General features: G+C 47.6%; 1 protein-coding gene across 9 annotated transcripts in view; it reads left to right on the forward strand.

The window, feature by feature from the left end:
* Positions 1-16132, forward strand: part of si:dkey-21e5.1 (potassium channel subfamily T member 1) — a 401511-nt gene that overhangs the window by 212883 nt on the left and 172496 nt on the right. For all 9 annotated transcript variants that reach the window (XR_005458485.1, XM_038781761.1, XM_038781755.1 and 6 more), the window contains 2 exons: positions 7984-8063; positions 11878-11977. Coding sequence is in view for 8 of the 9 variants with exons in the window: in XM_038781761.1 (XP_038637689.1) it covers positions 7984-8063; positions 11878-11977 (180 nt within the window). In the remaining variant the exon portion in view is untranslated. The remainder of the gene's footprint in view (positions 1-7983; positions 8064-11877; positions 11978-16132) is intronic.

A 16132-nucleotide genomic window follows, 5' to 3' on the forward strand; every position in this document is an offset into this window, starting at 1 on the left:
CTACCTAACCCGCACATCTTTGGACTGTGGGAGGAAACCGGAGCACCCGGAGGAAACCCACGCACACACGGGGAGGACGTGCGGACTCCGCACAGACAGTGACCCAGCCGGGAATCGAACCTGGGACCCTGGAGCTGTGAAGCATTTATGCTAACCACCATGCTACCGTGCTGCCCCTGTTGGGTGGGGTTGCTGGGTTGTGGGGATAGGGTGGAGGTGTGAGCTTGGGTAGGGTGCTCTTTGAAAAGAGCCGGTGCATACTCGATGGGTCAAATGGCCTCCTTCTGCACTGTAAATTCTATGAGTCGAGTGACCCTGGCGGAACCCAAACTGAGTGCCAGTGAGCAGGTTGTTGCTGAGTAAATGCTATTTCACAGCACTGTTGACGAGACCTTCCATCACGTTGCTGGTGATTTGAAGTAGACTGATGGGGTGATCAGCGGTCTGACTGGATTGTGTTATCTGGACATCACGGGGCAATTTGCCAAATTGTTGGGTAGAAGGCAGTGTTCTAGCTGTACTGAAACAGCTTGGTTAGGGAAACAGCTAGTTCTGGCGTACAAGTCTTCAACTTTACAGCCAGGATGATGTCAGAACTAATAGCCTTTGCTGTATCTAGTGCGCTCAGCATTTATCCATTATAATGTGGGTGAATTTAATTTGCTGAAGACCGACTGATGGTGCAGTGCTCAGGGAAAGGCAGCACTCAATTATTCGATTGGCACTTCTGGCTGAAGATGGTTGCAAATGCTTCAGCCTTGTCCTTTGCACTGATTTGCGCTGCCTCCCCCCCCCCCCCCCCCCCCCCCCCCTCCCATATTGAGGAGCGGGATGTTTGTGGAGCCTCCTCCTGCAACCAGTTGTCTAGTTGTTCACCACCTCGGTACGCCCCTCCCCCCAACCCCAGGCTTGTTGATAATGGTCGATTGAGGGATATGCCAGGCCATGGGAGATGACAGATTGTTGAGGAGTACAATTCTGCTGCTGCTGATGGCCCACACTGCCTCGCGGATGCTCAGTTTTGAGCTGCTAGATCTGTTCTGCCTTGTCTTTAAATCATTCTTCCACAGGATGTGGGCGTTGCGTCGCCGGCTAGTCCAGCATTCGCTGCCACTTCCTACTTCCCCTGTAGGTAGTGGTGGTGACAATTGGGAACACTTTTGAGGATTACCAATGTAAAATAAAATAAACTACCTAATAGCAGTCAACACAGTTTTAGAAGGGGGAGATCATGCCTGAAAAAGCACCATGACATTTATAAGCGAATGACAGTGGGCATCAGAAAGTACCTTGAATTGGCGCACTTTGATCTCCAGAATGTTCCTCATGAGAGGCTATTACGAGTGTCGCAAGTATATTTTTTCATAGGTAAAACGATCAGCTGAAAGAAGGAATGGATGCTTTAGGCAGAGATTAAAACCGGGTTCTCTTATTAGAATAAATTTAGTTTGGGGGTCCTGCCATCCCCACGTTCATTCTAATGAAGGCTCTTTACCTCCTCCTGCGGCCTCCCTTGAAGGGCCAGGAAAGCGAGCTGAAGGTGGTTGGGCCTGGCACATAACCCTGCAAGCCACCTGAGGCACTATGACTGAAAAGATTGGCCCCCAACAACCAGAAGCATCTTCCTCTGTACTGGGTATGACTACTGGATAAAAGCAAATTACTGCAGATGCTGGAATCTGAAACCAAAGAGAACATCTCAGCAGGTCAGGCTGCATCTGTAGGGAGAGAAAAGAGCTCACGTTTCGAGTCCGATGACTCTTTGTCAAAGCTAACAGACAGAGAAAGTGGGAAATGTTTATACTGTGAAGGGAGAATGAAAGATGAGTCATAGCCACAGAAACCCAGGGAAACCGGCTAATGGCCACAGAAAGCAAGGGGAAAGAGTGGCAGACTATCTTGTACCATTTCCTGTCTTTTTTTATATATATATTAACCTCCCCCCCCCCCCCCCCAATCCTATCCACCTTTCCTTCACCTTTCTCCTCTTTGCTTCCCCCTTCCCCGCCCCCCACATCTACAATTCATCCTCTGATGTTAGTTTCCCTGCTGTTTGACCTTTCACATCTTTTGTTCTCACTGGGGACTGCCATTAGCCCCCGGTCTCCCTGGGTTTCTGTGGCTATGACTCATCTTTCATTCTCATTCCACAGTATAAATATTTCCCACTTTCATGTGGGCTTAGATCGGGTGCTTTCCATGGGCCAGTGCAGACTCGATAGGCCGAATGGTCTCCTTCTGCACTGTAAATTCTATGATCTATGAGTGACCCTGACAGGAGGGCCAGGCCGTCCTCCCCATGGCGTTCCCGACCGAAGATTCACCCTCCCTACTCTCCCGCCCCCGCCTCTCTCTATCTCGCTCTCTTCCCTCTTCTCCACCACCCTCTGTTGACAAAATCCACTTCAGACAATATCAAGGCCATGGTATTCTTTGGAAAAATTGGGAAATATTTATACTGTGGAGTGTGAATGAAAGATGAGTCATAGCCGCAGAAACCCAGGGAAACCGGGTGCTAATGGCCACAGATACCAAGAGTGGAAGACCTTTCACATCTTTTGTTCTCTCTGGGGACTGCCATTAGCACTCTTTCCCCTTGCATTCTGTGGCCATTAGCACCCGGTTTCCCTCACCTGTACATGTCCTCAGTGAGAAAGGTCAAGATAAAGGACATGAAATAAAGTGAGAAGCCTCTGATTTTGAAAACAATTGTTGATGCCCTCATTTGAATTTCCCAGCTTTGCATTTCCATAATGTGCCTAAAATTAGACTGAATTGATATCAGCTGTTTTGCAGCTTTGCAGTCTCTTGAAAAAAAAGGAATATTTTTCTTTCTATCAATTGCAATGAACCCACGGATTGCCCTTGCTCTTGCCCTTCCTCGAGAGTTCCACTTGGCATAATCACGTAGATTCAAGATGAATTTGTTACATTCCATGTACTGACTGCAGCAAATCAATCTGAAGTAACTCGATCTCTGTGGACATCTTTATAGAGGCCCATTGCTGTATCAATCAATTTAGTTGAAATGCAGGTTGCCAGCACTTTGAACGACAATTAAAGTTTTCCAAGTGATTGCTGCTGGATTGCATTGCTGTACCGCAGAGCTGCATCGAACCATTGCCCTGTGATTGGCAGGGCAATGCACTCGGTGGAAACTGGGGGAACTGGTGTGAAATCAAGGAAGGCTAGTGTAGCCCAATGTGTGCAGAAAGTCTGAGGCAGCAACTTAATCAATGCCGACAGCGTCAGTAACTTTGATTCCCCCAAGGCGTTACCTTATACCCTCGCCTGCTCACAGCGTTTGACCCCCCCCCCCCCCCTTCCTCCCAGTGGTCTTTTGCCTTGCCAGGCGGTTAACCGCATGAAGATCTTTCTTGACATTGGTGTCGCTATTGTCATTGATTTTCTCTCGTTTGCAATCGGAAGAACGTGATCTGACCTCACTGATCGTGGACAGAGTCAGAGACTGATGCAGCCAATCAGCCCATCTCGCCTCTTCTTCCTCAAAGGAGCTATCCAATCAGCTCTGCCCCCGTGTAGGCGGCAGATTTGATCATCTTCAAGCTCTTATCCAATTCCCTTTTGAAGATTATCTGCATCCCCTGTTCTCCCAGGCAATGTACTCCAGATCGTAATTCACTGGGTCCCTCGTGTCGCCGCTGGGCGGGGTTTCCAGCCTCCTGCCGCGTGTTTTCGGTTGGCTGAGGTGGCTTGCCATTGGCCCCCGGCGAGACTGGAAGATATCGAAGGCGTTATTTTACTTGGCTCGTCCGGGGAACCCACCTCGGGGGCTTGCCTTGGGCGGGAAGATGACACCGGCAGAAAGGGCTGGAAAATCCCACGATTGAGGGGGTGGAGTTGGGGTGGGGGGGGCACGATTTGTGGCCCACCTTAGCCATCAGCGAGAACAGCGACAGGGCACAAAATCCAGCGAAAATCGGAAAACGCGATTTTCACTCCCCTCGCCCGTGGTGTAACTCATTCAAATACATCACCGTATAATTAGCCCGGACTTGTCTCCTTGCTGAATGTTGATTGGCACCGGCGTGACGGCACGCTGCCGGGATTTACAATAGCTGTGAATAAATCGAGAACCTGGAGCCCTCGCCTTTAAAGAGGTTATCGGACGTGAACTCTCAGGCCGCCATCACCCTCCAGGGTGTCGATTACAGAGGGGGCATGGAATAGAATGCACGGTAGCATTGTGGATAGCACAATCGCTTTACAGGTCCAGGGTCCCAGGTTCGATTCCGGCTTGGGTCACTGTCTGTGTGGAGTCTGCACGTCCTCCCCGTGTCTGCGTGGGTTTCCTCCGGGTGCTCCGGTTTCCTCCCACAGTCCAAAGATGTGCAGGTTAGGTGGATTGGCCATGATTGCAGAAGATCAAACAGGCTTCATGAAGGGCAGGCAGTTCGCGAGTAATATAAGACGGCTGTTGAATGTGGTGATGAATCCGTCGAGAGCTCTGGTACCGGAGATGGTGGTGTCCATGGACGCGGAGAAAGCATTTGATCGGGTGGAGTGGCGGTACTTGTTCGAAGTTTTGGGTTTGGGTCGAGATTTGTGGCATGGGTGCGGTTGCTGTATGTGGCGCCAAGAGCGAGGGTGAGGACGAATGATATGAGCTCACGAAGCTTAGACTTGCACAGGGGTATGAGACAGGGATGCTCGCTGTCACCACTGCTGTTTGCGCTGGCTCTCACATTCCGTTAAATGAATAAAGGAAAATAGTCCCACCCACCTCACAGTCAGCCCCTGTGTTGACCCAATGGATTCACCGAATGACCCCAAGGTACAGAGACCGAACCACCCCCCCCACCCCGGCCCCAAGTTGCACTTATTTCATAGAATTTTTTTTTTCATAGAATTTACAGTGCAGAAGGAGGCCATTCGGCCCATCGAGTCTGCACCGGCTCCTGGAAAGAGCACCCTACCCAAGGTTAACACCTCCACCCTATTCCCATAACCCGGTAACCCCACCCAACACTAAGGGCAATTTTGGACACACTAAGGGCAATTTATCATGGCCAATCCACCTAACCTGCACATCTTTGGACTGTGGGAGGAAACCGGAGCACCCGGAGGAAACCCACGCACACATGGGGAGGATGTGCAGACTCCGCACAGACAGTGACCCAAGCCAGGAACCGAACCTGAGACCCTGGAGCTGTGAAGCGATTGTGCTATCCACAATGCTACCGTGCTGCCCCACCTCTGCTTCCAGAGCCACCACACGATTGCTGTGGTCCGAGATCACTCCTTCAATGTCTCGAATCTGTGACCCCTGCACCTCCAAACACCTCTCCATCCGCTCCAAAGTACTCTTCAGGGGTGCCACAGCTTCTGCAATGGCCTTTGCATGATCCTCGTGCGTTTCTTTCCTCTGTTTATGGAATTCCTCCTATTAAAAGTCATCAGTTCCTATACCTGGGGCCTTACACAGCTTGCCCCTCCCTCGCCTGCATGCTGGAAGAGACTGTCTGTGAAGCACAAGACTGTTTCAACTTTCCAGCCAAACCTCTCACTGTTTTCTGCCGGGTCCGGTGGTAAGAGGACATACCATTCCAGGGGTAAACTATTCCTCTAACATTCACCTACGCCTTTTCGTCAAAATTCCACCCAGATCTGGGTAAAAAGAGCCCTTTTCTGTGACTTTGAACAGGAACAGCCCTTTATGTGGCCAATCACTCCACGGTCACAAGCGGAAGTCATCCATGATCATGTTAGCGGTGAGATGGAATGTTGGAGTACATACGTGTCTTGCCATACTCTAGGATTGCATTGTTTTACTGGTAAACATTGTGCGGTGCCCACATTATAGATGCTCACTTTCTTAATTCAACCTGCTGCATACATTATGTTTTGAGTTGCACTTAAGGCCCCATTTCCAGCAAGATTACAATAATGGATTCATGCAACTGCCGACAGATTCAGCCGCACAGCTGGACTGCTGAATGGAAAGCATTGGGGAAAATGGTTGGACAGCACTGGGCGGTATGTTGAATACCTCAGTCTCAACACTGCCACCCACTGTTTGTACCAACTGAAGGGAATTTAATCCCTTTTGTGTGTATGTCTCTGATTGTGTGTCTGTGTGTGTATGTATGTCAGTGAGTGTGTGTGTGTATGTATATCTTTGTGTCTGTATGAGTGTGTGCCTGTGTGAGTGTGACCTGTGTGTCTATGTGTGTGTCTGTGTTTTTGTACGCATGTCTATGTGTGTGTCTGTGAGTGTGACGTGTGTGTCTTTGAGTATGTGTGTATATATGTCTGTGGCTGTGTGTGTCTGCGGATGTGTGAGTGTCTGTGTTTGCTTCTGTGTGTGTGTCTGCGTTTGTGTCTGTGTGAGTATGTGCGTGTGTCTGTGTGTGTGAGGGTGTCTGTGTGAGTGTGTGTCTATATGTGAGTGCGTCTGTGTGTGTATGTGTGAGTGCGTGACTGTGAGTATCTGTATGTGTGTCTGAGTGAGTGTCTGTGTAAGTGTCTGTATGAGTGTGTGTGAATATCTGTGTGTGTCTGTGTGTGTGAGGGTGTCTGTGTCAGTGTGTGTCTATATGTGAGTGTGTCTGTGTGTGTGTGAGTGCGTGACTGTGAGTAGCTGTATGTGTGTGTCTGAGTGAGTGTCTGTGTAAGTGTCTGTATGAGTGTGTGTGAATATCTGTGTGTGTCTGTGTGTGTGTGTGTGCCTCTGTGAGTATCTGTCTGTTTGTGAGTGTGTCTGTGTGTGCGTGCGTGCATGTGCCTGTGTGAGTGTGAGCATGTCTGTGTGAATGTCTGCATGTATGTCTGTCTGTATATGAGTGTGCCTGTGTGAGTGAGTGTGTCTGTCTGTATATGAGTGTATCTGTGTGTGTGAGTGAGTGCGAGTATATGTGTGAGTGTGAGCGTGTTGGTGTGAGTGCCTGTCTGTATGTGAGTGTGTGTGTGTGTGTGTCTGTGTGTGTGTGATTGTGAGTGTGTGATTGTGAGTGTGTGATTGTGAGTGTGTCTGTGTGAGTGTGCCTGTGTGTGTGTGTCTGTGTGTGTGTATCTGTGTGTGTGTGCGTGTCTGTGTGAGTGCCTGTCTGTATGTGAGTGTATTTGTGTGTGTGTGTGAGTGCCTGTCTGTATGTGAGTGTGTGTGTGAGTGTGTCTGTGTGTGTGTGCCTGTCTGTGTGTGAGTGTGTCTATGTGTGTGTCTGTGTGAGTGCCTGTCTGTATGTGAGTGTGTGATTGTGTGTGTGGGTGTGTGCCTGTGTGTGTGAGTGTGTGTTTCTATGAGCGTGTCTGTGTGAGTGCCTGTCTGTATGTGAGTGTGAGTATCTGCGTGTGTGCGTGTATGTCTGTGAGCATGTCTGTGTGAGTGCCTGTCTGTATGTGTGTGTGTGATTGTGAGTGTGTGTGTGAGTGCCTGTCTGTATGTGAGTGTGAGTGTGAGTGTGTGAGTGTGAGCGTGTCTGTGTGAGTGTCTGTCTGTATGTGTGTGTGATTGTGTGAGAGTGTGTGTGAGTGCCTGTCTGTATGTGAGTGTGAGTGTGTGAGTGTCTGTCTGTATGTGAGTGTGTCTGTGTGAGTGTCTGTCTGTATGTGTGTGTGATTGTGTGAGAGTGTGTGTGAGTGTCTGTCTGTATGCGAGTGTGAGTGTGTGTGTCTGTATGTGTGTGTGAGTGTGAGAGTGTGTGTGAGTGTCTGGCTGTATGTGAGTGTGAGTGTGTCTGTGTGAGTGTCTGTCTGTATGTGAGTGTGAGTGTGTCTGTCTGTATGTGTGTGTGATTGTGTGAAAGTGTGTGTGAGTGTCTGTCTGTATGTGAGTGTGAGTGTGTGTGTGAATTGATCTTGAGATGTCTTTTGATTTAACCCATTACTATTGCTCAGACTGAATGTCAGACTGAACACATTTGGCTGGTGGTGTGTGTGAGAACGACAAATAATAAGATGAAGCTGAAAATCCGCAATCTTGACCGTCATTTATGTTACAAGATTTCCTTTCTGTTTCTGCAGGGTGCAGGTAGAGTTCTACGTGAATGAGAACACCTTCAAGGAGCGACTCAAACTCTTCTTCATTAAAAACCAAAGATCAAGTAAGTGAAATGGCCAGGATTGAGGCAGGGATTGGTCTCCGACTTCACTGCTTGACACTTGTGTAAAAGAAAAAGCTATCGTGTAAGGGACAGATCAGTCAAACGCGAATTAATAAAGCAGCACTTGCATTTATGTAGTGTCTGAACACATCCCTCTGAAACATCTTGAAGGACTTGGCATACGATTAAATATTTTGGTGGAGTGTCTGAAAAACGCCACAGCCACTTTGCACACAGTAAAATCCCAGATAGCATTAAGCGTTGCAACGCTAATCAGCCGCTATGAGCTTTGTTAACTTCTATAAATTGAAATAATTTGCGACGCCTTAAGTCAATGTGGAATTTTCCAATGCTCTAGCTCTGCTGGCGCGTTACGCCCGTCTCAGTGGCAAGAGGGAACCTGTATTTACATGTGCCGTGCTACATTGTCAGACCCTGGAAGAATTCTGTCACATCCACGACAGAAAAATCACAACATAACAATGCTGAACTTGCCAGGTAAAAGAGACGAGGGAAGTCAACCGAATTTGGGAGCGAGGAAGAGACGCCGGGTAGAAAATGACGAATTCCTGTGGGAAATGCTAATTTTTAACTCGTAGTCCCAACCCACTCACTCAGTTTACTGGTGTTATTATTAAAATGAGATAAAGGTTGGACATGATGTGACACTGTACGTGACAGCCTGAAATTAACATTGCAAAGAAGAATTACTGAAACCAGCTTGTTTTTAAAAAAAAAGGTAAAGCGCAGCCAGGGCTTCTCGTTACAAGTGACATTTCATGAGATACTTTTTGATTGATTTATTCCCAAGGTGTGGGTGTTGCTGGCAAGGTCAGCACGTATCGCCCTTCCCTAATTGAGAAGGCGGTGGTGAACTGTCTTTGTAATCTGCGCAATACGTGTAAATTATAGCTCCCCCCCCCCCCCCCCCCACCCCCCCCCCGGCCACTTTCAGAGGTGGTTAAGAGCCAACCATATTGTTTGGGGTCTTGAGTCGCATGTATGCCAGGGGTTCCCCAAGGGGCAGCCGATCTTCTTCCCAGAAGGACATTTCTGCACCCAGTTGAATTTTTACCACAGCCCCAGTCGTTTCATGGTCACCATTAGTGACACCGAAGGGTTTTTAATTTCGGATTTATTTAATTAAGCACGCTCAAAGCTGCCCTGGTGGCATTTGAACTGACATCTCTGCAATCTTAGTCCGGAGTTCTGGATTATTTGTCCAGTAACATAGCCACTGTGTTGTTCTACCTGTGTCAGCTGATGGATGGCAGCCTAATATCACGCTTTTAAATCTTGCACATGTGACTGTTGTATTAAAGTATCTTCTGAATGCAGAGCAGGGGTCTTGTGGCGGCGCCATGGGTATAGTCCCTGGGCCGAAGGCTCGGGGTTCAAGTCCTCCCCCCTGAGGACATGGCCAAGGTTCACCACGTGGCCATGTAGGTTGAGTATTGAGCTACTGAGACCCTAAGCTGTGGAATTTCTCAGTTACCAGAAGGAGGCCACTCGGCCTGTCTGGTCTGTGCTGGCTCCATGTAGCAGTAGTCCAACCAAATATCGTTCTCCCTGCACATTCTTTTTCAGATAACAATCCAATTTCCTCTTGAAAGTCGCGATTGAACCTTGGTCCACCGGACTCACAGACGGTGCATTCCAAGCCCTAACTACTCGCTGTGTAGAAAACTGTTTTTCCTCATGTCGCCGTTGCTTCTTTTTGACCAAGTCTCTGCCCTTCTGTTCTCGATCCTTCCAGAAATTGGGACAATTTCCCCTTCAAGATCTCTATTTTCCTTTACACCCCTTCTTTAGACCTATCTCTTCCACCAAGCTTTTGGTTATCCAACCTAATATCTGCTTACACAAACAATGGAAAATCCGGGACAATCTCAGTAGGTCTGATAGCATCTACAGAGAGAGAAGGGAGCTAAAGTTTCGAGTCAGGGTGTCTCTTTCTCAAAGATTGTCCAGCATTTTCCGTGCCTGTTTCAGATTCCAGCGCTTGCAGTAATTTGCTTTTATCCTAATAACGGCTTAAGTGGCTTGGCGTTAAATTTTGTTCAGCAATGCTCCTGCGAAGTGCCGTGAGACATTTTAATGTGTCAAAAAGGGTGCTATACAAATGCAAGTCATTGCGGATCAACTTTTTTAAAGTTTACCGGATTTTTGAGGAATACAAATTTGCTGAACTCCAATATTGGCGCCTCCCTTCAATACGACTTATTTACTCAAAACAAGTGTGAAAAGAGAATTGTCGGCAGGCCAAGGCTTCAAGAAGACATCAGAAATTACATAGCTGGGCGAGATTTTACACAAAAATTACACAGCTTGTCGAGATTTTACACACTCAGAATTCAGCCTGGATTAAGTTAAGGTTCCCTAGAGAGGTTTGAATTCTGTAGCACCGCCGGACAACAATACATTTATCAATTCAAAAGAAATAAAATCTCTCAAAGAGACGAGCTGCCGCAGTTCATTTGTTCTGATGTGGGTGGAATGAAACTGGTGGTGATGTTGTCGAAGTTGGATTTTCCCTGAGACCTTTGCACACACCTCCCTCTAGTGGCTGAAGTGCCTCTCAGCAACTCGTCGGCCCGATTTCTTGTCCACTTGAGCCTCTCTTGTTTGGAATGCTTGGGACCAAGTCATTTCTCGATTTCGGCATTTTCTGATTTATAGAATGGGCTTAGAATGCCTAAGCACAAGTGTATGGAGTGGTAAACACACCAGATATAAATATTTACTTGGGGGGGCACAACACGTTGGTAAAGCAGTAATTAATTTTAAGTTTTCCAATTGAGGGGCAATTTTGCGTGGCCAATCCACCTACCCACACAAACTTCACACGGACAGTGACCCGGGGCCTGGATCGAACCCAAGTCTTGGGCGCCGTGAGGCAGCAGTGCTAACCATTGCGCCACCGTGCCGCCTTGATAAAGCAATAATAAGAATTGTTTTGCTTATTACTAATACTGTATCTTCCATTGCTCACCACTGCCAAAGTAGTGTACTAAAATGATGCTATGTGACTCTGCTCAAAATGTTTCTGGGTGATGGGAGTTTCTGGTTTAGTGGATTTCCAGTCTGGAGATGTTACAAGCAGGGCCGGTGCTAGGAATTGGGGGCCCAATTAGAAAAGTGATGGCGGGGCCCCTACTCTACAAAAGTAAAAATTTATGTATGTTTATATTTCGTGTAGTATACTCGTCTTTAACCAAAAAAAAACATTAAATGCTTGATATACTAAAATTTTGAAACTTACTTACCCGGGCGGAAGGATTTGGCGGCGCAGGGCTGAAGGATTTGTCGACGGTAATGCGGTGCGTTCCCCAAAAGTAAAAACTACCCTATAGTTCCTCTTAGAATACAGAAAAGGCTTCAAACGGTAACTCTGTCGCCGCTGGCGCGGGGCCCCCTTAAGGTGCGGGGCCCAATTTGATGAAATTGGTCAAATAGGCTTAAAACCGGCCCTGGTTACAAGTAGACGATATTTATTAAGTCAGGTAAACATCATTTCACAAATGCATGCCATGATTTTCTTTTCAAATATTGTATTTATTGCATATTTTGAACTTTTCAACATTTTTTGAGAAGTGAGACATCTCACCCGGAATTCCCCCCCCCTTGTGACCCTGCAGCAATCCCTCAGTGCTCCAGTTAAGATTACCCACAGCTTTCCGACTCGGGGGGGGGGGGGGGGGGGGGCAAAAGTGATATCAACCGAGCCAGACTTGACACTGTGTGCGTTCGTTTGTTCATTCATTCGTTGCAAATGACCCTAAATCAAGGGTACTGGGCCTTTTTTTCATTGCAGGTTTAAGAATACGCCTCTTTAACTTCTCCCTGAAGGTACTCACCTGTATTCTGTACATTATCCGGGTTTTACTGGATGATCCCACGCAAGGAACTGAATGGTAAGATTTTTTTTTTTCATGAAAGCGGTTGGAATCGTAGTGCGCGTGATCACCTGGTCACCCCCTCAGAAAATTCAATCAAATTTCTCAGGCATGACCTCCCTCTGACAAAGCCATGCTGACTGTCTTGGTGGAATGATCAAGGTTCATAGAATCCTACAGCAGAGAAGGAGGCCATTCATCCCATCATATCCGTGCATGCGACAGATCTTGTCCGCCATGTTTTCACTCCAGGTGGTCACTAGAGAAGCTGTGGCTGCTAGATTGGAAGCTAAGAACATCAGAATGTGCCGGACAGCCGTCTGAAGCAGGAATTAGGAGGCCCGAGCACAGAAACTGGGGCTCTGACATTGGCTTTAAGGTTCTGAGGCAAAAGTGGTCAAGAGCTAGGTGAAAGCTGTGCTGTACATGTTCCTTTCAGTTGTTCCGGCTCTACGTCGGTCATACAAAGGGTGACTGAAAGCCGCCCATGAAAAGACGAGTATCTTGTTTTAGAGTTTCATTTCTGTGCATCCGGGAGGAGCAGGGCATCTCCGGGCTCCACCAGAAGGATTAGGGGTTGCTGCAGGCCCGGCCTCACCTTTCAATGAAGTGTTCAGATTTAAACACGAACAACCAATTTAACGTGGACCCATCCTCTGCAAACAAAAGGGATATGTTCAAGACTTCCCCTTTTTAGAATTACCGGGGAGCTTGGGGAGTCTATAGTTCCCCTTTGCTTTCCCCATTGTAAAACCTCGGCCAATCAGAGTTGCTTTGCCAATCAATCCACACCCTTTTCTCTTGCGTTATAAATTGATCATGATGTGGAGATGCCGGCGTTGGACTGGGGTGAGCACAGTAAGAAGTCTTACAACACCAGGTTAAAGTCCAACAGGTTTGTTTCAAACATGAGCTTTTGGAGCGCAGCTCAGCTGCGCTCCGAAAGCTCGTGTTTGAAACAAACCTGTTGGACTTTAACCTGGTGTTGTAAGACTTTTATTATAAATTGATGCCATCATTTGAAACTTGCCGTTCTTGTGTTTGTCCTGATGGGTGTAGACCAAAAAGCTTTGGCAAACCTGTCTCTCTTTTCAGCAATAAGCAGATCTAATTGTCAGCCCTGAAATGATGGCACCATAGAACCTCGACAGTGCAGTTCTGCACCTGACCTGGGCCCACTTCCCCACCCCATCCCTGTAACTCCATTAAGGAGCAATTTATCATGGCAAGTCCACATAACCGGACAGTGGGAGGAAGCTGGAGCGCCCGGAGGAAAATCTCGCACACACGTGGAGAACGTGAAAACGCCACACAAACAGCCACCCAAGGCCGGAACTGAACCGTCCCTGCAGCTGTGAGGCAGCAGTGCGAACCATGCCACTGTGCCAACCTGGTGCTGCACGATATGTATATCAACACTCAAAAGCGGATTTTTCTTTGCCCTCCATTTTAATGGATAGATTAGGGACTGACCCGCAATTAGATTACTCCCAGCTGCAGCTGTGTTGACCCTATTATGTTAAATAGATTAGGGCCTCTGTAAAGGCACAAAAGGTTCTAGCGCAAAGCAGTAAGTGTTGGTACATTGGCATGTTGATTTTGAGGCCTGCGTGTGTGTTGAGGAGACTTTGTAAGACAACAAGAATTCTGCTGAACGCGGATTATTGATTGCTCTGTGCAGCAAAATGAGAAAATGGAAAGGGTTGAACAGCCAAAGACATAAATTACAGACCACAGGAAAATCAGGACGCATGGTTTGCTTTGTCTAACCCATTCATCAATAAGACGTGACTGTAATAGACGGGAGTGCCCTATTATTACCTCTTATATATTTTTTTTAATCATCAGTGTCGTCCATCCAATCTTCCTGATCCAAGCACTGAGTTCTAATGTTCTAAACCACTTGACATACACTCCCATTATCCAGAAACCCAACGTGCAGACATTCAAGATTTTCTTTCTTCGTGGGTCATATAACGTCACATTGTGGAGCCTTGGGGACTACATCTGAAGACAAACTTTTAGAACAGTACAGCACAGAACAGGCCCTTCGGCCCTCGATGTTGTGCCGAGCAATGATCACCCTACTCAAACCCACGTATCCACCCTATACCCGTAACCCAACAACCTCCCCCTTAACCTTACTTTTTTTTTAGGACACTACGGGCAATTTAGCATGGCCAATCCACCTAACCCGCACATCTTTGGACTGTGGGAGGAAACCCACGCACACACGGGGAGGACGTGCAGACTCCGCACAGACAGTGACCCAGCCAGGAATCGAACCTGGGACCCTGGAGCTGTGAAGCATTTATGCTAACCACCATGCTACCGTGCTGCCCGCTTCATGTTCCTGTTCATTTATACGGGTCTCAGGTGGCTGGCGCTAGCTGCTGTTCTGCCTTAGCATTTACCCATCAAAGAGGAAACAATGCCACGCCCAACCTCCAGGCCCATGGAGTTCAAACGCAACAAACCAGTGCTTCGGGAAAATGAGTCTGAGTTAAGATGCTATGAACTGGGGTCTGGGTGACCAGGGTTTGAGGGGGTCACGTGCAGAACATCAGCTGCAATATGGTGACTCCTGTTCTAATCACTTTTCCATTCACTCCCATTGTAGGGAATTCCAGCCGAACAAATCACTTCCCTTTTGTAAAATTCATTCACGGATATGGGCGTCGCTGGTTAGGTCAACACTTATTGGCCATCCCTGATTGCGCTTGAGAAGGTGGTGGTGAGCCGCCTTCTTGAACCGCTGGAGTCCCTGAGGTGTAGATGCACCTACAGTGCCGGGAACTCCCATCGTAAAGAATTTCAGTGAAGAAAATCAGTCCCCATTCTCTCGAAGTGTAGAGAATTCCAGCGGACCAAATCATTTCCTACTCGGTCCATTTGTGTGAATTTTTAGTCAACCAAATTTCTTTGCTTTCAATCACATTACAAGGAATTCTATTGGAGCAAGTCATCCGCATTCACTTTGGGTTCTACTTGATCAAGTCGCAATAGCCTTAGTGGTCAGGGTCCTGAACAATCAGAGTTAGTTCAATCCCCACCATGCCACGTTGGGAAATTTAACTCAATACATCTAATAACTTGTGAACTAACACTCGTCAAAAATCATTAAAGGAGGGCCGGCACAGTGGTTAGCACTGCTGCCTACAGCGCTGAAGACCCAGGTTTGATCCCGGCCCTGGGTCACTGTCTGTGTGGAGTTTGCACAATCTCCCCGTGTCTGCGTGGGTTTCACCCCCACAACCCAGAGATGTACAGGATAGGTCGATTGGCCACGCTACATTGCCCCTGAATTGGGGGGAAAAAATAATTGGGTAGTCTAAATTTTTTTTTTTAATCATTAAAGAAATTCCCAAGAAGAGTCGTGTTGGAGTCAAAATGTTTCTCTCTCCACAGATGCTGCCTTCCAGGCCTGCTGGGTTTATCCAGCACTTTCTGTTTTCATTTCGGATCTCTGCGGTAGTCTAATTTTATTAAAGGCTAGTACCCTATTGCTTTAAAGAGAAACAGGGACACAGGCAGATCACAAAGAGCACCTTTCCCAGTTTGACCTCCTTGTAACTTCAGTTCCACAATGTGCAGTTGATTATTAATGCCTTCTGAAGAGGTACCTGTGATAGGGGTGAGGCTAATATAATCTGCCCATCGGGAAACCCACAAGATTGAATGGGCCACCAGTCTCACTGCCTGCCGAACACTTCATTCACTTTAATGAAGAGTAAAACCAGCATTAAATTCAGCATTGTTAGTCGGTCCGAAGGGTGAGTTCAGTTAACACGGTCCTAATATTCCGGTCAGCAAATCCATTGAATGGATTCCCTAGGGACTTGTTGGCAATAGTTTGTATTGATTCATTTGAATGCAAGCTAGACACACAGAGCTGAATTTCATGGGAATTCCCGCTGGCGGGATATTCCGGTTGTGCCCATAGCGATCCCCATGAAGCCCCCACAAGGGGCCTTCCCTGCTGGCGTGGCTGGAAAACAATGCAAAACGCCCTTGATATCAGCAGGACTGACCCCCACTGCCGGCCACTGCACAGCTGCCTCCACTTCTGGCTAACGTGCTGTGAGGGAGGGGCAGAAAACCCCACCCCTCGATTTCAATCAGATAATAATCTATAGAACACAGAACATAGAACATTACAGCGCAGTACGGGCC

The sequence above is a fragment of the Scyliorhinus canicula genome, chromosome 21 (genome assembly GCF_902713615.1).
Source record: "Scyliorhinus canicula chromosome 21, sScyCan1.1, whole genome shotgun sequence".
Lineage (NCBI taxonomy): Eukaryota > Metazoa > Chordata > Chondrichthyes > Carcharhiniformes > Scyliorhinidae > Scyliorhinus > Scyliorhinus canicula.